The 19,331-nt window shown below is 44.7% G+C and overlaps 2 protein-coding genes across 3 annotated transcripts; both read right to left on the bottom strand.

Annotated features, from left to right (window-relative positions):
• Positions 1 to 7,492: 7,492 nt before the first annotated feature.
• On the bottom strand, positions 7,493 to 9,499 carry LOC124649888 (WRKY transcription factor WRKY24-like). 2 transcript variants are annotated; one of them, XM_047189458.1, is made up of 3 exons: positions 9,160 to 9,499; positions 8,883 to 9,060; positions 7,493 to 8,793 (listed from the first exon to the last, which is right to left on the bottom strand). In XM_047189458.1, exons 1-3 carry the CDS (start codon positions 9,454 to 9,456, stop codon positions 7,835 to 7,837), a joined length of 1,434 nt encoding a protein of 477 aa, XP_047045414.1. In that variant the 5' UTR covers positions 9,457 to 9,499; the 3' UTR covers positions 7,493 to 7,834. The 2 variants fall into 2 exon arrangements, with proteins under 2 accessions (XP_047045414.1, XP_047045413.1); XM_047189457.1 differs by having other exon boundaries at positions 7,493 to 8,797; positions 8,884 to 9,060.
• A 3,233-nt stretch (positions 9,500 to 12,732) lies between these two features.
• LOC124649887 lies at positions 12,733 to 19,182 on the bottom strand. The gene is made up of 4 exons (XM_047189456.1): positions 18,841 to 19,182; positions 13,557 to 13,626; positions 13,366 to 13,462; positions 12,733 to 12,933 (listed from the first exon to the last, which is right to left on the bottom strand). The coding sequence occupies exons 1-3, from the start codon at positions 19,024 to 19,026 to the stop codon at positions 13,407 to 13,409; spliced, it is 312 nt and encodes a 103-aa protein (XP_047045412.1). The 5' UTR covers positions 19,027 to 19,182; the 3' UTR covers positions 12,733 to 12,933; positions 13,366 to 13,406.
• Between the last annotated feature and the right edge of the window lie 149 nt (positions 19,183 to 19,331).

Here is a 19,331-nt window from a genome sequence, read left to right as displayed (position 1 = left end):
GGTCTAACTTCCTCCCAACTTTCCATGTGGGACTAAACTTCCCACCTCTTGCCACTCCCTAGTGAGCTGCCACCAACTTGGGCTCAAACTCACAAGGCTCGCCACTATGTGGGCTTTGAGATTTATAGGAAAAACTGAAATCTAATTTGGGCCACTAAAAATGGGCCCAATATTTCAACAATCCCCCACCGGATCTCAAATCCCCATTTAGAGATTTACCAATACTCGCTGCTTGTTTATATACCGGTGTTTCAGTGGAGACCGTTAAGTTGAACTTCCGCCTAGAACCTTAAGCTACATCCATTCACACTTGAACAATGGACTAAGCCTTGAATTGCAAGTTTTGCGTGAACAGGGTTTCACTCAAAGTCATGACCAAGTACATGGCTGCCGGTAGCCTACCCCGCGGGTGAAGCATATGCGTCATACTTCGTGGTCTCTTCATGAGTTTACTAGAGATCACCCAAATCTCATAGATTGCGACGTTTAACAATCGGACTCATATAGGTGTGTTATTTCAAGAATGCTCGTAGGACAGCATCTTTGCTAAAATAGCCAACATAAACACATTAAGGCTTGTTGCCAACCTGCCTTACAACGAATCGAGAGTTGTGCATCTTCACATAGAGAGGGTTACATAATACTCTCCTCAATTAAACCACTAGTTTGTTCTTCCCGTGTCCTAATTCACGGGATCTCCGATCACAAAGGTTGGGTTACCACTATGGCGTAACATCAACGGGTCTCAAACCCATCTCCCTCGATGCACTTTCTATCACATTACGTGATAGTCCCTTTGTAAAGGGATCTGCCAGGTTTTTGTCTGTTTGAATATATGTAACAGCTTATTACTCCGGAGTTTCGCAATTTCCCGACGGACTTCAAACGTCTCTTGACGTGTCTTGATGACTTCGCGTTATCCTTAGAATTGTTCACTTTGACAATTACGGTTTGATTGTCACAATTCAAAAGGACTGCCGAACAGGTTTTTCAACCACAGGCAAGTCCATCAAGAGCTCACGCAACCATTCCGATTCAACAAGTGGTTGTGTCTAAAGCGATAAGTTCCGCTTCCATAGTTGACCTCGTCAATATGGTTTGCTTACAAGATCTCCATGACACTGCGCCACCTCCAAAGGTAAATACATACCCACTTGTGGCGTACGGATCAGCTACATCCGAGATCCAATTCGAATCACTATATCCTTCAAGCACAGTCGGGTGCCCCGAATAATGAATCCCATAACTCATTGTACCACATAGGTAGCGCATGACCCTATCAAGTGCATGCCAATGATCGGTACCCGGGTTTGACATGAACCTACTCAACTTGCTAACAGCAAAAGAGATGTCGGGTCTAGTCGCGCTCGCTAAGTACATGAGTGAGCCAACGATCCGAGAATATCTCAATTGATCTATGGCAATCCTCCGGTTCTTGCGTAGTGTCACACTCGGGATCATAAGGTGTTGAAGAAGGCTTGCTATCAATATAGCCGAACCGGCTCAAGATCTTCTCAACATAATGGGATTGCGTTAGAGTAATCCCACTCTCGTTCTTAATCGGCTTGATGTTCGGAATCACATCGGCTTCTCCCGGATCTTTCATATCAAAGCTCTTTGACAAGAAAGACTTGACCTCGTGTATTACTTTCATGTTTGTACCAAAGATCAGAATATCATCCACATACAAACATAGTATAACACCTTCGCCCCCACCATGGCGATAGTAAACACACTTGTCGACCTCATTGACAACAAAGCCTACGTAAGTCAAAGTTCTGTCAAACTTCTCATGCCATTGCTTAGGTGCTTGTTTCGGGCCATATAAAGATTTCAGCAACTTGCACACCTTTCTCTCGCACCTTTTACTACAAACCCATCGAGCTGATCCATATAGATTTCCTCTTCCAACTCTCCATTAAGGAAAGCTGTCTTTACGTCCATTTGATGAACGATAAGACCATAGGAGGCAGCCATGGATAGTAGTACTCGAATGGTGGTAAGTCTAGCGACTAGTGAATAGGTGTCGAAGTAATCTTCGCCTCTCTCTCGTGTGTAGCCTTTCGCTACAAGCCGCGCCTTGTACTTTTCAATAGTACCATCAGGTCTTAGCTTCTTCTTGAACACCCATTTGCGACCTACGGGCTTGCATCCGTGGGGTCGTTCGACAACTCCCAAGTTCCATTAGAAAGAATCGAGTCCATCTCATTTTGGACAGATCTTCTTTCCAAGTCATCTCGCATCCGGAGATGCATATGCCTCTGCAATGGACGTGGGAGTATCATCCACAAGGTACACAATGAAATCATCACCAAAGGATTTTTCAATCCTCCGTCTCTTGCTCCGTTTAGGAGCTTCATTGTCATCCTTCTCAATGACAATCTCATGTGATTGTTCAAAATACTCATTAGATGTACTAGATTCAGGAACTATCTCGATAGAAATTCTAGCAATGCTATGCATATCTTTCATAGGAAACATATTCTCAAAGAATGTTGCATCACGAGATTCCATAATAGTATCAACATGCATATCGTGTACTTCGGATTGAACTACTAAAAATCTATAGCCTACACTCCGCGGAGCATAACCTAGAAAGATACAATCCACTCGTCTTTGGTCCGAGTTTGCGCTTCTTAGTAATTGGAATATTGACTTTCGCCAAACATCCCCATGTGCGCAAATACGAAAGTGATGGTTTTCTCCCGGACCACTCCTCGTAAGGGGTTTTATCTTTATTCTTGTTAGGAACTCTATTCGAGGACATGACATGAAGTCAATAAAGCCTCCCCCACCATGCCTTTGATAAACCAACGAGTGGCTAACATGGAATTCACCAAGTCGATCGACGTGCGGTTTTCCTCTCGGCAACCCCGTTTGATTGGGGCGAATAGGGAGGCGTCCTCTCATGAATAATGCCATGTTCCTCATAGAATTCATCAAAGATTTTAGGAAAATATTCGCCACCACGATCCGACCTAAGACGCTTGATCTTTCTCTCTAGTTGATTTTCAACTTCAGCCTTATAAATTTTAAAGTAGTCTAAAGCTTCATCTTTAGTTCGCAACAAATAAACATAGCAAAATCTAGTCGCATCATCAATCAATGTCATGAAATATCTCTTTCCACCTTTTGTCAACACACCATTCATCTCGCATAGATCGAATGTATGAGTTCTAGAGGTGCCGAGGTTTCTCTCCTCGGCCGCCTTGTGAGGCTTCCGAGGTTGCTTTGATTGCACACAACTATGGCACTTAGAACCTTTGGCAATGGTGAAATTCGGAATTAAACTTAAACTGGATAGCCGAGACATTAAACCAAAATTAATGTGACATAAACGAGAATGCCAAACACCGGTATCATCACTAACATTGCCACATATATGGTTCACGGACTTATTACCGAAATCGAAAGCGAAAAGCGGAACAAGCCTCCGCACTCATAGCCTTTACCAATAAATTGTCCAAACTTGGAAACAACTACTTTATTCGACTATAAAACAACCTTAAACCCATCTCTGCATAGAAGGGAGCCGCTAACGAGATTCTTGTTCATAGTAGGGACATGCTTGCACGTTCCTCGACTACGCACGATCTTCCCCGAAGTGAACTTCGGATCTACCGTGCCAACACCACGAACGTAAGCATGTGACCCATTCCCCATCAAGACGTAAGAATCCCAGGCGACCTGGTAAGAAGTGAACATGGATATGTCGACACACACATGAACATTAGCACCCGTATCAATCCACCAACATGGAGATTGAAGTACCGAAAGAACGAGTAAAGAGATTACCGTACCCATCGAGCATTGCTAGCGGTCACCGTGTTGACTTGCCTCGCCTTTTTCTTGCGGTCCGCCCCTCTCCGGACAGTCCTTAGAAAAGTGGCCGGTCTCTCCACATGTAAAGCAGCTCATATCTCGCTTTGTTTATCATCTTCTTCTTCTTGAAGGTTGTAGTCTTCATAGGCTTATTGAAGGAGGGCTTGTTATTCCCTTTGTTCTTGCTCGTAGGGTTTCTTACGCACCATGTTGGCGCTAGACTGACCCTCTCCTTTCTCGGCATTATCCTTAGCCCGAGCTTTCTCCTCAACATCAAGAGATGCTATCAGATTTTCAACTGATATCTCCTGTCTCTTGTGTTTGAGAGTTGTGGCAAAGTTCCTCCATGAAGGGGCAACTTAGCGATGATGCATCCAGCCACAAACTTGTCAGGTAAGGCACACTTAAGGAGCTCAAGCTCTTTCACAATGCACTCGTATCTCATGAGCTTGTTCGACTACGAACGGTTGTTAACCATCCCGATGTCATGGAAGTTCTCCATGATGTACGAGTTCATCGCTCGCATCGGTTGCACCGAACTTAGCATTCGGTGCCTCCCGGAGCTCTTTACCATCTCGTTATGTGCATGTACACATCACACGGACGATCGACAAGAATGCTCGAACGCATCCGACAAAGAGAGTATTGTTTTCCTTGAACTTGTTCCGATCTTGATCGGATATAGTTCCTTCGAGTAAACCATCGGTAACATCGAACACTTTCGGATGAGTAAGCCGGAGCATGGCCTTATACCGCCATCTCTTAAAGTGCACACCGGTAAACTTATCCGGCCTCGGTGCATCGGAAAAACCAGCCATTGTTAACTCGGAAATTGCCTACAATTAGGTTTTTGGATTGTTGGATAATTAGGCACAATTTCCATGATTAATTCCAGAATATTAAGCATGACGACGAGTAACTACTAACATGTGAAACTCGAACATACTAGATGTAGTGATCAACATGAACAAGTAGCATAGCAAACAAGTACAACATCCATCGCTAAACGGATCGAGATATGTCGCACGTACCGATCCGGTGGAGGTGGCGGTGGAGGTGTAGCGGATGATGTCGCGGCCGAGTAACGTTGTTGATGACAACGTTGTTGATGACGGGGACGACGGGTCGAAGTAGACGGCGTTGTAGACGACGGTAGGCGACACCGCCCGACTTGGACTCGGAAGGCGACCCGTGATGGAGAAGCTTGAGCGAGCCGCGCGCAGCGCTTCCCAAAACCTAATTCGCCCTCTCCCGTACGGGATCGCAAGGACGAGCGGTTCCGGAGACCTGCTCTCCCGTTCGCCGATGCACGTCGGCGCGCGGATGGAGTAGGCTACGATGGCGGCGCAAGCGAGAGAGAGGTGGAAACCCTAACTCGTGTATTAGATGTGTTTCGCGGTAGCCGGGCAGGAGATTATATAGGCTCGGGAAACCCTAGGCAACGTGGGCCACGCCCACGTCGCACGAACGTTTCGAGTCGGTTACAGATAGCCCACGATCCGGGAGCGACCCGAACCGACTAAGCGCGTGTCGAGTCGAGTCGAGTCGAGTCGAGTCGAGTCGAGTCGAGTCGAGACGAGCGAGGAGGAGGAGGAGCGCGCGTGTAGCACTCCTATTCTCACTCACTTACTAGTGGTGGAACAACCCACCTTATAAGGTGGTCTAACTTCCTCCCAACTTTCCATGTGGACTAAACTTCCACCTCTTGCCACTCCCTAAGTGAGTTCTGCCACCAACTTGGGCTCAAACTCACAAGGCTGCCACTATGTGGGCTTTGAGATTTATAGGAAAAACTGAAATCTAATTTGGGCCACTAAAAATGGGCCCAATATTTCAACAAAGATTGCTTATCTGCCAGGTTCTTCTAGAAATATTTAACGAACTAGCATGTGATCGGTTTTAAAAGAAAGATAAGAAGCTTCTGCTATTGCCGTATCCGTATATATCCAACTTATGTGTGAACACAACTCAACAAACAGGAAGAATAACAAGTAAATAAACACATAAAAATGACGGGAAGCTTGCCGGCCAAGCAACGGCCGATTGAGACCTTCAACCCCAACTACTACTACAATCAATGGGCGATTCAGGTTGTCGGTCATCCATGACGTCACATCATTATTTGGAGCATCTGACGAACCAAATAATTCAAAATTATTGAGAACTGAAGTCTGGCTGCTGGCACACTGAATAAGAACATCCAAGGCACTGTTAAGCTCTGGTTGCGGCGTGAAGACGAAGACTTGGACCGGTGGTATTTGTTTTGAATTTTGCTAACTAGTACTATCATTTGCCAAATTTATTTACACCTCAGTGATGTAGTTGCAGCCTAAGAGGTGCAACTTACCCAAGGTTTACTGGAAATTATAGTTCGTAGACTGTAGAAGAAAAGAGGTGGAAAGAGAAAACGTTTATTTTTGTCTGTTTATTTTAGTTATATAGTGCGATTACGATTTAAAAGAATAATTGAAATCTGACCTTCACCTTTTGGAAAATCTCAATGGAACATCAATAAACCACGATGAAGACAGGCTATGCAATACACTAATATTGAAAACAATCCAAGGAAAACTAGAGTGCATGTTGATTTTGATAAGATATGAGGTTTAAGGTTTAACTCATATTTGAAGCTTTAGCATAAAGTAGACAGGGTTTGATATTTTAAATAGCATGATGCCCTAGCCAGCATGGCATCCTAGGTTGAGATAGTTGCCGCGTCCGTACAACTTGGATTTTCAGATCAAGTCTATTTTCTGCTGAAAATTCAAAGAAGGGTTATTGTTTGTCCACTTTTATGTAGCCCACACTGCACATACATTATCCCTTGTCCTTTTTATCCAACGGTCAAAACATGACGGTTTTAAGCCCTGGATAATTCATTACGTTCTCTAGTTATTTTAGATGGTAGACAAAGTTCAGATGTACTCCATAAAAAATGTTTAATCTGGTTACTATCTCGGTTCATAAAAAAGTACTCTCTCCGATTCATCCACATTGGTGGCAAGTAATATGAATCAAAGGGAGTATTAAAAATTCATCTTTAATTTAATTATATATAAATATTTTTTAGTATATAGATACATCTCAATTTAGATAGGCTTACAACATTTTTTAATGGATAGAGTATTTTAGATAGAGCTCGGTTTGGTTTGTCTTAGCCCTAACCTAGGGAGTACGGCACAAATATCATATTCCGAGCTTCCCATCCATGTTTTCCACAAAATGTATGTGTTCTCACTTGAGACCGACGGCAGCCAGCGTGTGGACACCACTAAAGACATCAAGAGAGTCCACTAGGCCACGATTTGCCTAACAAATGTACTAGCAACGACTTGTGACTAGATTATTGGCGAGAAGGCCTGCAGCGCGTCACCGCTGTCGTCATCGTCTGGAATGGATTTGTGCGGGGAAGACGCACTGAGCACGTCAACCAGATAAACTAGCACTTAATATGCGGGGAGAGAGAATGTGAAAGATGCGTGCACTGTTGGGTGTGATAAGATTTAGGAGTGTTTTTTATTTTGTTGGCAAACGTGATGGGATAACTATCAACTACTCCTAATAAATAATAAATACAAAAAGAGCATCAATCACATCACCGAAATGAGAGGCACGTGCTGGAGATGGTAGTGATCTAAAGCAACAAATATCTAATCTAAATACCAAAAAATAAAAATGAAAAGAAAACTCACATTATAAGCTGGGAGTATAATTTACACCGGTAGAAGAAACTAATTCCTTTTTGGCAATTCATGAGTCTTATTGACTTTGTCTTCTCTAGCTAGCTAGAGCCACAAGATACGTGTATGTATGCGTAGAGCAGTCACAGGGCAGTGTTTTGCCGGGAGGGGCATTCAACAAATAAATAAACCAATCGATCTCTCTTCCTAGCTAATACTGTACTAATATACCGCGTATGTGCGTGGGTATATGCAACAAAACACCTGTACGTACACTACAAGGCAAGCGTACACGTACACGTATCCGGCATGGTGGAACGAAGAGCTTGAGCTTAGCAGAGGAGCGACTCGACGAACAGGTCGTCCCGGGGCTCGTCCTTGGTGCGCTGGAACGCGCCGCCGTACCCGGCTGCGGGGTTTGTGAGCATCTCCAGGGTGTAGGGTCCCTGCCCGGTAGCCGCCGGCCGGATGGGCCCCGAGCTGATCTCGGACGTCGACGAGATCGGCAGCGCGCGGCTGGCGCCGGCGCCGCGGCCGACCGGCACGTCGTGGTTGTGCTTGCCCTCGTAGGTGGTGATGACGGCGCGGTTGTCGTGCGACGCCCGCTCCACGTGCTTGCGCACGGGGCAGCCCACGGTGGTGCACTTGTAGTAGCTCCTCGGGTTGGGGTTCCCCTTGACGACCTTCTGGCCGTACTTCCTCCACCTGAAGCCGTCGTCGAGTATGTCGATGTCGCTGAGCGTCTGCACGACGAGCCTGGGCTCGCGCACGGGCTTGCCGCCGGCGCCCCCCGCGCCGCCGGAGCTGCCTTCGTTGTCGGCGTCCTCCTTCCAGCGCTTGGCTTCGGGCTCCGCGCCGTCGCTGCGCTGCGAGCCGTTGTCGGCGTCGTCGTCGCCGAAGGTGACCGATGAGTGCTCGGGCGTGGCGCCGGAGTGCTCGGGCCCGTCCTCGGCGCGCGCGAGCGCGACGGCGGCCGCGCACCCCGAGGAGGAGGAGGAGTTGCGGCGCGTGGAGAGCGGCTTGGGGTGGTCGTGCGCGCCCTTGTATACGATCTGCGTGATGCGGCCGTCGGCGAGGGAGCGCTCGACCTTCTTCTTCATGGAGCAGTTGGCGTAGGTGCACTTGTAGTAGCTCCGGGGGTTCTCGCTCCCCTTCACCTGCTTCTGCCCGTACTTCCTCCAGTTGTACCCGTCCTCGAGCTGCTTGTTGCTGCTGCTGTTGGTGTTGGTGTTGCCGCCGTTGCTCTTGGTGCTCGCTGCGACGCTCTTGCTCACTTCTACCACTTTCTGTTGTTCCTGCACAAGCGTATCCATCTTGTGTCAGCTGCTGCATACTTAAAATTGAGCTAAATTACGAGAATTGTGTGTGTGTGTGTGTGTACCTTGAAGGAGGGGAAAGAGTTTGTTTGAGAGGTGGCGGCGTTGGAGTTGACTGCGTGGAAGGAGAAGTCGGCGAAGCTGTTGTCTCCTCTGCTGAGCTCCTCTTGCTGGGAGGCGATGAGATCTTTCCAGTCGTATTTCTGCGCCGGGATTGCGCCGGTGGTCGGAGACGCCAAGATCTGATAAGACACAAACAAGAAACAACTCAAATCAGTACTGCTGCTAACAGTTAGTGCATACTTATCAAAGAAGAAGAGAAGGGATGATGGGATGCGCACGTTAGAGTAGTTGAGGAGGACGGGGGAGTCGAGCAGCTCGGCGGGGCTGAGACCCGCGGGGATGGAGAAGTAGGAGAAGGGCGAGCCGGGCGGCGGCGGCGAGATGGGCAGGCTGGGGGGCTGCGCGGACTTGAACTTGGGCACCCCGCCCCTGCTCCCCTGGCTGAACCCCCTCGGCGAGCGCCGCTCACCGTCGCTGGGGCCGGAGCCGGAGAGAAGATCGGTGAAGGAGGTGATGAAGTTGGGCGGCGTGAAGGTGAAGGCTGCGTGGTCGAGGCTCCCCGCGGAGGACGCCATGGCGATCGTCTGGACGGGAGGGGATTGGGAAGGGGGGTGTGATGTGAATGGAGGACTGGAGTGGTTGCTCGCTCGGTGGCGCCTTAAGTAGCTGCCGCCGGTAGTGGGCACTTGCGACAGGCGTGAGAAGCTTCTGGTCACTGACACGCGGGGGCGGGGCGGGCTGAAATGTGAACGTGGTGTTTAGGGGTGTTTCCGCGAAGGGGGTTTTGGGTCAAAGCTCGTGCGGTTTTGACCAGTCAGCCGGGGCGGCGTGGTTCGGCGAAGGGAGTTGAGGATGGCATGGGATGGGACGGGACGTGGGCGGGCGTTTCCTGGAAAGGCAGGCCGTGTGGGTCCCGCAGGATAACGGGGTGGCCTTGCCGTGTTCCCACGGCAAAGCTCATGCATGGTGAAGCTAGTGGAGTAGCTTTGTTAATTGGCGATTACAGGAGTGGCGGCTCACGCACGCACCTCGTACTACCATGTCATCCACTTCCTTTTTTTTAAAACAAACTTGTACTGCTGTGGTTTGGCTTCGACCAAAGTCAAATTCCATACTTCCTCTGTATCCCAATCACCAGATTTATCTACTCGCATTTTAGGTATAGATAAATCTAAACAAATCTTTGACACTTAATTTGGAACAAAGAAAGCAGAATTTAACCAAATACGTTAGAAAAAATATCAAAATCTATAATACCAAATGCATCATGGTCCTAACAATATGTATTTACTTTCTTATTTTATCAATGTAAGACCTTTTAGATATTTTAAAGTGGATTAGATACGGATTGTCCAAAACGAATGATTGTTAAAAATGATAGTAAATGTGGGAATCATGTCATGTTGTCAACGTACTACCATTCACGCAGGTATGAAGCAAATGTAATACTCCCACTAAGCCCATGTAATCCACTCTACGTCTTATACATTAGATACAGAGCATTGTCTTACCTTCTATGACATGTAATTGGGGATCGGTCACACCGTCTATCCCTTTTTCAACGGGGTAATCACCAGGGCATTGTGTACTCGTGAAACCCTAGCCAATCGGCACCTCTGAAAGAAGCTACCTCATGCGATATTTCCAATCTTTTGTTGTAGATAGTCCGAATTCATGGTCAAACCTATCAGCCGACATCATTATGGAAGCCACGATGGCGGCTGACGTCTTCTTCATCACGTGTGACAGCCATCGCCTTCTTACTCGTGTGCGGGATCTGTAGCGCCGTGGAAGCTCTCACCAGCGACAACAATTTCCTTTGCCACAACATCGTCTTCGCTGTGCCACAACCCTCCTAATGTGCGTAAGCAAGTACCCGCGGCAACACATCTCTCAATCTGCGGCGACGCTCCTCTTTTCCTTGATAATTGTCAGATAGAGATTAGTGCATGGGGAGTGTGCTTTCCACCTATGTTTCATATCGTTGAGTTTTTTCTCTTCCTTTTTTCTTCTTTATTCTAAAAAAATGTGCAACTCAAACCTTTTTTGATATAAGTTGCACTTTTGTAAAGAAATGTGCACCTCCAATTGATCCCAATACAAATAGATGTGCAAATAGCAACCGTGTGTCCATACAAGATGCACTTTTATCAAAAAATACACAACTCTAACTAGTTTCTCATATGAGGCACTTTTTCTCGGGACATGTGTAGCTCCAACCAATTTCGATGAGTTGTAGTTTTCTTAAGAAATGAACACAGAGCAACTCGGTTTTGATATGATCTGCCCTTTCCAAAAAAAAAATTATGATTTTGATCGCACTTTTTCGTAAGAAATGTGTAATAGCAAGATATATTGCATGTGTGTTGCACTTTTTACAAGAAATATCCAACTAGCAACCGATATTCGATATGAATTGCAGTTTTTAAAATAAATGTGTAAATCCAACTGGTATTTGATATTGGTTGCACTTTTGACACGAAATGTGCAACTCCAACTGCTATTCGATGCAAGTTGCACTTTACTCAAAAGACGTGCAATTAGCAATTTCAAAATGGGCTGCATTTCGTTTTCTCAAGAATTGTGCACCCCTAATCGTTTTCACCTGATTTTTACATTTTTCCAAGAAATATGTAACTCTGACCGTTTTTTATTTGAGTTGCACTTTTTCTCAAGAATTGTGCAACTGGAATACTTTTTCATATTTTCTTTGATTTTTGGCTATTCTTTAATTATAGTTACTTTTTTCTTTTTCTTTGTTGATTCATAATAGTTTGAGTTTGGTACGTCAAGCCACACGTGATGACCAACTACATGCAAGATTGAATGCTTTGCTAGCTTGTGGGCTTCGAGTTCGAAGATCGTCCCACATGAACAAAAATACACTCTGAAAATTGTAGATCTTGCCGTAATCTCCCTCGTAATGGAACTATGATTTCCCAGTGCCTTCCCTCAAATCATCGACCACTGTCTTGCAATCAGACGCAATGTAAACTCCCTATAGTGCTAGGTGCTAGCGTGAGTGTCACTCGACAAGCTATGGCTTCCAGGTTAGCAGGGCCGGTAATCCCTTTTATAATCACAACTGAGGCTCCCGAGTATACTCAATTTTAATTACTAGCGCCTTGATTTTAGAGTCGTTTCTATTTCATGACTGCAACTTAATTTATTTTTCTAGACCACTTGTAGTTTTATGTTTAGACCAGACAATTAGGCCTAGCTGCCCAACTAACAATTAGTAGAAACAGGTCCATCATTTAGATCATCTACAATAAGAGATGCTCAGGGAGGTGCTTAGAAAAATAAATCAAGCTTTTTGCTAAGCATTGGTGCTTATTTGTATATGAGAGGTGCTTATTTAGGAATCTGGTGCTTAGACAAATAAGCACTGGTGCTTAGACAAAAACTAATTTATTTTTGTAGGCACCCCTTTAAGCATCTTTCATTGTACATGCCCTTAAGAAACAAAAGAAAAGCCTACAGCTGTGTAGCAGTTTGGGTAGTTAGTACAGCTAGCTCGTTATATATCCGATCGGCCCATTGACGGGCAGCACTCATCAATTAAGGCTTACAACTTTCTCAGTCGACTGATACACAGCCACAGTGCCACATCCTTAATTTACGCCGGTTTGAGACAGTAAACTTGCTATCCGATCAGGTCCTACTTGTAAACCTGTCAAGTACACCTAGGTTTTAGCCAATTCGTGAATGACCACAAAGCCTATAAAAGGCACCCAACCCAACAAAAAACCGTTAAAGCATAGCAAAAAATCTGAACTTCCAAGTTCCAACCAAGAAGAATCCAAGAAAGGGATATCTGAACAAGTTAAAAGTTATATTTTACCAGGAAATGAACAAAAGAATGAACCTGTATAACGGAAAGTCGGAAACATAACTAAGATGAATAGAGTTTCTGTTTTTCTAAGCAGATGCTGAATACAATGTATCCTTCAAGTATCCGAAGAAGATTACAAAATCTTATCCACTCCACACAGCAGAGTCCAATCAAAAGCAGTCCCAACCTCATGCAAGCTGGTAGTGTTTATCATTGCCTGAAATGAGAAACGAAGTCATCAAACATGTGGGAACCTCTGCTGCACTGCATAACAGTTTCTAAGTAAACTGAATATATCATAGCGTATGTTATACATGTAGCATGCCCACATACACCAAAAAACTGAAGGCGAGAAAGGTAACAAACCAAACTAAATATGTCGGATTTCTAGTGATACATATTAGCTTTTGTGAGACCATATAGGCCACAGAATTGAAGAACCTTTCTGTAATGATTGAGCTCATCTTACTGTGTGCAATCAAGTTCAGGTAGATTAATCACTACTGCTTCACTAGCTGTTCCCCAACATGTAGAAGAACTGTGTAACCTCTAGTAGTGGGGATTCAACTCCAGGAAAACATACTCTAGGGCAAGTTCACATAGTTTTGTTTAAACTATAAAGAGAAATAACGCCGGCCAATGTTCTTACCCTGGCATTCTTCTAACCACACACTTTTTCGTAATTGATTGTTATTGGTTGATATCATCATTTCCTTCATCAGAATCAGAGTCGCTAGCATTATATCCTGAAAAGACAAAATAAATTAGCAAACTTGTTCGCCTAGCGTAAACAGCTCCCAGTGGTAATAAAATAATTACACAAACTTTACTGAAAAATACCTGGACGTTTTGTGCCAACCTTCCAGACCGAAGACCTATATCTTGATGCCTTCTCCATCCATTGTCTTCCCTTAATAAATGGAAAGAAAGAATGAACTAGAATCAGAACATAAAGTTTGGCAGGTGATGTTGTAGTTTACACTTCATAGCATTTCTAGTAAGACAACATGAAAGAGAGATTTCTAATAGCAGAAAACCTAGTATGAAACACACATTAGCAGGGGTATATCTATCCAGATCCTTAAGATTCAGGTCCAATAATTATTGGGATCTGTTCCAGGTGATGCATCATGAGAGAAGTCATCTTCAAATAGGACAATATGAACTATGAATGGCAAATGCTTGATCAGTCCTCAACTTACAATCAATTGCATACCTAAGGGTACAGATGCAGCTATGATTCCCGAGGGGAAGTAGCAGCAACTGAAAGGACTGAACAGACAAAACCCTGTTTTACGGATTGCTATGATTCTGATGCAGCTGCCAAGAGGATTTCCCATTTGTTTCTCGAATACAAGCCAAAGCGCGTGTATTTGTATATTAGAAGAAAAGCCGCAAAGAAAGCGGGTGGTACAACAATGTAGCCAAGCTACAAGAAAGTAAGAGAAAAACAAAAAAGAAGGAAACAAAAGAAGGGGAAAAAACTAGGAGGTCTGGAGTGCAGGGGAAGGCGACGGAGAGCTTTTGCACCAGCTAGCATCCACAATTTTGCTTCCTCGAAGATTGAAACAACCAGGTGTTGTTGATTGGGGATTAAGGTATTTTAAGATGACATCATTTCTTGTCTTCCACAGCCGCCAGATGGTGAGCAGGATAAGAGATTTCACACCTTTTTGCAGTGCAGGGCTGTCATGGGAGGCAGCTGAGGTGAACCAGGTGTTGAAGCTCTCATCAGTCCGAGGCATGCAACCCAGCAGGTCCAGTTTGGAGAGACAATGAACATTGGACGAGCAGGTGTGAAATAGACTCAATTTCCTGATCACATAGCGCACATGTGTCATCATCTGACAGACCATGGCGCATGCGCCTCTCTGCAGTCCAGCATCGATCAAGAGATGCAAGCCAGGCGAAGACCTTGCATTCGAGGGGGCTCCAGCATTCCCAAAGTGAACTGTGATGAGGGGAGAAGGTTGAGCCTTCCAAGAAGGCCTTGTAAGCAGATTTAGCTGTGTAAAAGCCAGATTCAGAGAAGTTCCAGGATATGGGGTCTTGGGAATCCGGCTGAAGCTCTTGTTCGCCAATGATGTCGATCGGGTGAAGAAATTGGATGGTGGCCTCAGTGGAGTGAGTGGCGGTGATGTTTCTGATCCAAGCACTCTCAGGCAAGGCAGAGGTGATCGTCCGGCGCTTGATGGCATGGGGGTTGACAGCAGCGACCACGGCGGGGGCAAGATCAGCAATGCGTTGCCCAGCAAGCCATCTATCTGACCAGAAAAACAGTTTAGTGCCGTCTCCAAGGGTGGCAGTAGTAGCAGCATGGACCAGGGCTTCGTCATGGCGACCAAGCTTGATGGGTAAGTTTGCCCATGGTCTAGTACTCTCAGTGTGATGGAGCTGCGCGAAGTGCCCATCCCATGCGTTTCAGATCGAGGACACCCAAACCACCATACTCAATAGGGCGGCAGACATCCTTCGAGGCAACAACATAACTGCCTCCACCATCGTCATGACCTGAAGACCAAATGAATGAGCGCTGACCTCTGATGATAACATCCTTGATTGGTTTCGGCATATCAGTGGCAAGCATGGTGCGGATGGGGGCTGCCGAGAGGATTTCCCATTTGATACGTTTGTATCTTACTATAGCTTATCAATAAAATAAGACTGAACACCAGATGATGGTACTTCAGATATCCTTAACCCCATTAGCCCCCTAGTGATACAAAGCTCCAAAAGCATTGTTCTCCAAGTTAAATTTCTCTATTTTAACAATGTCCTGATGATTATTCGAAAATAAAGAACAAAGAAAGTACCAAGCGGATTGATTGTACATTCACATAGTATTGATAATAATGAGATGAAATACTGTAATAACTAGGCAGACTTAATTATTAATTAATAACAGTTGAAATGCCATGGTAAATATGTATATTATATAGGCTATTTTCTATTCAGTGCCTCAGCAACAAATACTCATTTAACTGCTCGAATAACATCCGAAAATAGAACCACAATTCTTAAAGCAGATGTGGTCACCAGAGTTGGTAGGTATCACCCCCTCAGCTAGCAATGTGTTCAAAAATGTATGCAGTTATGTTTTTGATGTAGGAAATCAGCATTCGTGATAGATAAAAAAATGCACTTGACCACCTGTGTTTTAAAAGATTGCTACTACCTCAATTACTAAAATACTAAATACAAGCACAAAAACAAAATGCAGAATTTAAATTTTGTGCTTATTTACGGAGACGGTATAAACTTTAGGCATGTAAGTGCTCCATCATTGAATAATTAATTCCAAAAGTTTAAGTATACAGTAAATACCGCATTTTTTAAAACATTATCTAAGTAAAACACCCACATATGTCAAAGTTCGGATCAACAATATCTAGATGTTCAGAAGAGCGAAAAGAAGGAAAAAAACACTTTTTCAATTGGAAACTAAACCTCTAGCTTCACTTGTCTCCATGAAATAAGAAAATGGATTAGAAACAGAAGTTATTGGACGCGACTAGCTCTCATTTGACTGAGAAATAGCTCGATCAGATGATGTTGCCTTTTTCTTTTTCTCTTTTTTAAATCCATATGGATATTTTTGTGTAACACGCCAACAATTTCTGAATCTCGAGAACAATTATTTTGTACGGAATATTTTCTCGCTCATCTTACCATTTTTTTGAACCTCGTGAACATTTTTACGAATGTACTGACTTTTTTTAAACCTCGTGAACAATAACTTCTGAATTCTACGAACATTTTTCTCACCTTTCTAACTATATTTTGTTAAAAATATTTTTTTAGTATATGATTTTCGAGATTTACTAAAAGAAAGGGAACGAATCCTAGCGCGCTTGATCCAACGGCTTGGGACGGGACTGAGCTCTTACTTAAATCTTTGTTACTAGATGAGAATTGGCCATTCCAAAAGTTATTTAGTCAAATCCCAAGCAAAGGAATTAACCGTGTTTGGTTCTTGTGGGCAAGAGAGCAAAATAATACAGGAGAATAACAGAACAAATCCTTGCTTCTACCAATCTTAACTTTCTTAAGCCCCATGCGTTGAAAATATTTAAGTAAATGCCGTTGAAAATATAAGTAAATGCCCTTGAAAATATCTAATGTTATCTAAAAAATATTACCTTAACAACAACATGATAGATGCGACCAGAAATAAGTAAATCCCTTTGAAAATATCTAATATTTACCTACTAATAAAGGAAATAAGATTTCTCTCCTTTTTTCGTCTAACTTAAAATTATCCCTGTTTTGCTGGCGAAATTACAGCGCTGCCACCTATTAGTCAAAAAATCAAAGAAAAAAACGGTTCGTTACATCCTATACTCCGAACTGTCGCTCGTACGGTTAGTTTCGTCCCTCCAAAAATGTCCCCATTAGCGCCATAATGGGCCACATTTGCTGGGCTAGCTCTGGATCAAATAAATGCGCACTTCTCTTATGGACCATGAGTCACCTTTCCAAATTTCACTTATGCCAGGCATGGTCCAGAGAGCTGGGTAAAAAGGTAAGTCCAAATTAGTCCCACCTCGCTTCCTTAGACGTATTCTGACCAGTTTATATACGTAAATTTCGTTGATATCAACAAGCCACCAAGCAAAACGGAAGCAGAAAGGAAGGAATTAACTCGTTGGAAAAGGAAGCAAGCTAGACCAAGCCGAAGAGCGGCAGCTAATAATGCCGAGACCCAAGAATGAGCCGTGGAGTGCCGTAGGTAAGAGCTCTTCGTGGCACATAAGCGATGGGATCCAAAGGAAATTCTCCAATTTTCACAGGTACAACAAAGCCTTCAATTAGATGCAGGTTTTTGTTTGTCTGTCCAGATTTTCTGAAATCTCGCCAAAAACCGGTTATTCCGAATACCACCAAAAAAACCTTTATACCGGACAAAACATACCAGTATTTATATAATCTGCCCAAATTTAAAGATTTTTTTATTAATTTTCAAAAAAAAACTTGCATTTGACATATCTTGAGCGGCATTATGACTGCTATTTCCGGAATTTCCGAAAACTAATAATATCGGTGTCCACTGGTATTTTTTTTTCAACCAAGAAAAAATCCTGAGTAGATGCACAAATCAACATGGCTAGACATAAATGAAAGTACAGTCGGGATGAAAGACACCACACGAGAGGGGCTTCCGTGGCCACTTCGTGTCTCCGCGCCCGGACAAGAACACCGAATCAGCATGGCTAGACATAAATGAAAATGCGGTCGGGATAACCAGATGTTCACGCGGGAGGGGCTTGTGCGGAAACTTTGTGCCTCCGCACCCAGACAAGAACACCATCGGGAGCAACGCGACCTGCAGACAGAGACGTGACTTGAGTCACAACTCGCCGAGCACCTGCGGTCGGGTGTCAAATTTTCTCGACTACAGTTGTCTCGAAAAAAAACCCAGTAGTAAAATTAAAAAATATTCAGTAAAATATCAACCCTTATCTATTCATCGACATATTTCCTGCTAAAAATTAAGACAAAAGAGGCTAGGAAAACATGGCTCATCCACTTTGGGCAGAATTTAGGTCGCCATTGAAGTTTTTGTTCAAAATTTGATTTTTGAAATTTCCGTTGGAACGCACAGGCAATTGTGCTAGTGTTATCTAAAGACAAGCAAGCAAAAATTCCCCTTGACAATAACTAGTGTTAAGCGCTGGCTTGGTGGCTAGAGCTCAGGGTGTTGAGCCAGCCCACCGAGTCCAAAGCGAGAAATCGCTGGACGGCGAACTAAACGGGTTATCATAATTCCACATAATGACATGGAAAACCAGAAATCCTTGCATCCTAACCGTCCTGGCAAGGAACAATTCTCTTATGAAAAGATCTTATAGAGCGCCAAGAATATCTAACAGCCGGATCGAACCAGAAAAGTCTATGGATCCGCATCAAATTGGATCCAACAAAACAGATTAGATCAGCCAGCAACGTCAAACAACGAAATGCATCTCGCACAGTCAAACAGCCTAATCCATCCACCTTTGAGCACACTGGTAACCAGCATAACACACCCCGAGGTACACTTAGATCAAGCATGAAAAACGTCCGCAGACGTGAGGGTGGAGAAGGGAGAGGGAGAAAGAAGAGGTAGCGGACCACAGGGCAATACCTTGTGCTCGTTCCTGGGGATTCCGTAGCCGGAGTTATACATCTGCGCGACGAGCACCTGCATGGCGCTGTCGCCGCGGCGCGCCTCTTTGAGCGTGTCCTGGAACCAGCGCTGCACGCAGTCGTCCACCATCTCGGACAGCGGCTTCCTCCCCTCCTCGGCCGTCGCGCCGTTGACGACCTCCATGAGGCTGCTTCCTCCTTCGAAGGTAGATGCCAGGTGGTCGGCGGCGATGTTTGGGCTTAATTTCTTGGGTAGAACCACCGCACACCGCAGCCGCCGCGCTGAGGAGATGGGAGGGAGAGCAGAGGTAAAACAGGGGAGGCGCGAGGTGGTGATGAATACAAATACGAAATGGACCAGGGGATTTTGGTAAATTTGTTGCCCTTTTCTGCAAGTTGCCTGGCGCCTAGCACCACGCGGTTTTAAACGGGCACGGGCTACGGGTCTCCGGGATAATTCGACTCCACCCACTTCTTTTGAGGCTTCTC

This window comes from Lolium rigidum, chromosome 4 (genome assembly GCF_022539505.1).
Source record: "Lolium rigidum isolate FL_2022 chromosome 4, APGP_CSIRO_Lrig_0.1, whole genome shotgun sequence".
Lineage (NCBI taxonomy): Eukaryota > Viridiplantae > Streptophyta > Magnoliopsida > Poales > Poaceae > Lolium > Lolium rigidum.
This window is presented reverse-complemented; position numbering and strand designations above follow the sequence as displayed.

Excerpts from the sequence above, each read along its gene's own strand:
- LOC124649888 (XM_047189457.1), bottom strand. The coding sequence starts at position 9,456 with ATGGCGTCCTCCGCGGGGAGCCTCGACCACGCAGCCTTCACCTTCACG. Across the intron at positions 9,061-9,159 it reads TCCTCCTCAACTACTCTAAC|ATCTTGGCGTCTCCGACCAC; the intron begins GTGCGCATCCCA and ends GTGTCTTATCAG. Across the intron at positions 8,798-8,883 it reads ACTCTTTCCCCTCCTTCAAG|GAACAACAGAAAGTGGTAGA; the intron begins GTACACACACAC and ends ACGCTTGTGCAG.
- LOC124649887 (XM_047189456.1), bottom strand. The coding sequence starts at position 19,026 with ATGGAGGTCGTCAACGGCGCGACGGCCGAGGAGGGGAGGAAGCCGCTG. Across the intron at positions 13,627-18,840 it reads TCCCCAGGAACGAGCACAAG|GGAAGACAATGGATGGAGAA; the intron begins GTATTGCCCTGT and ends CCATTTATTAAG. Across the intron at positions 13,463-13,556 it reads GGTTGGCACAAAACGTCCAG|GATATAATGCTAGCGACTCT; the intron begins GTATTTTTCAGT and ends TTGTCTTTTCAG.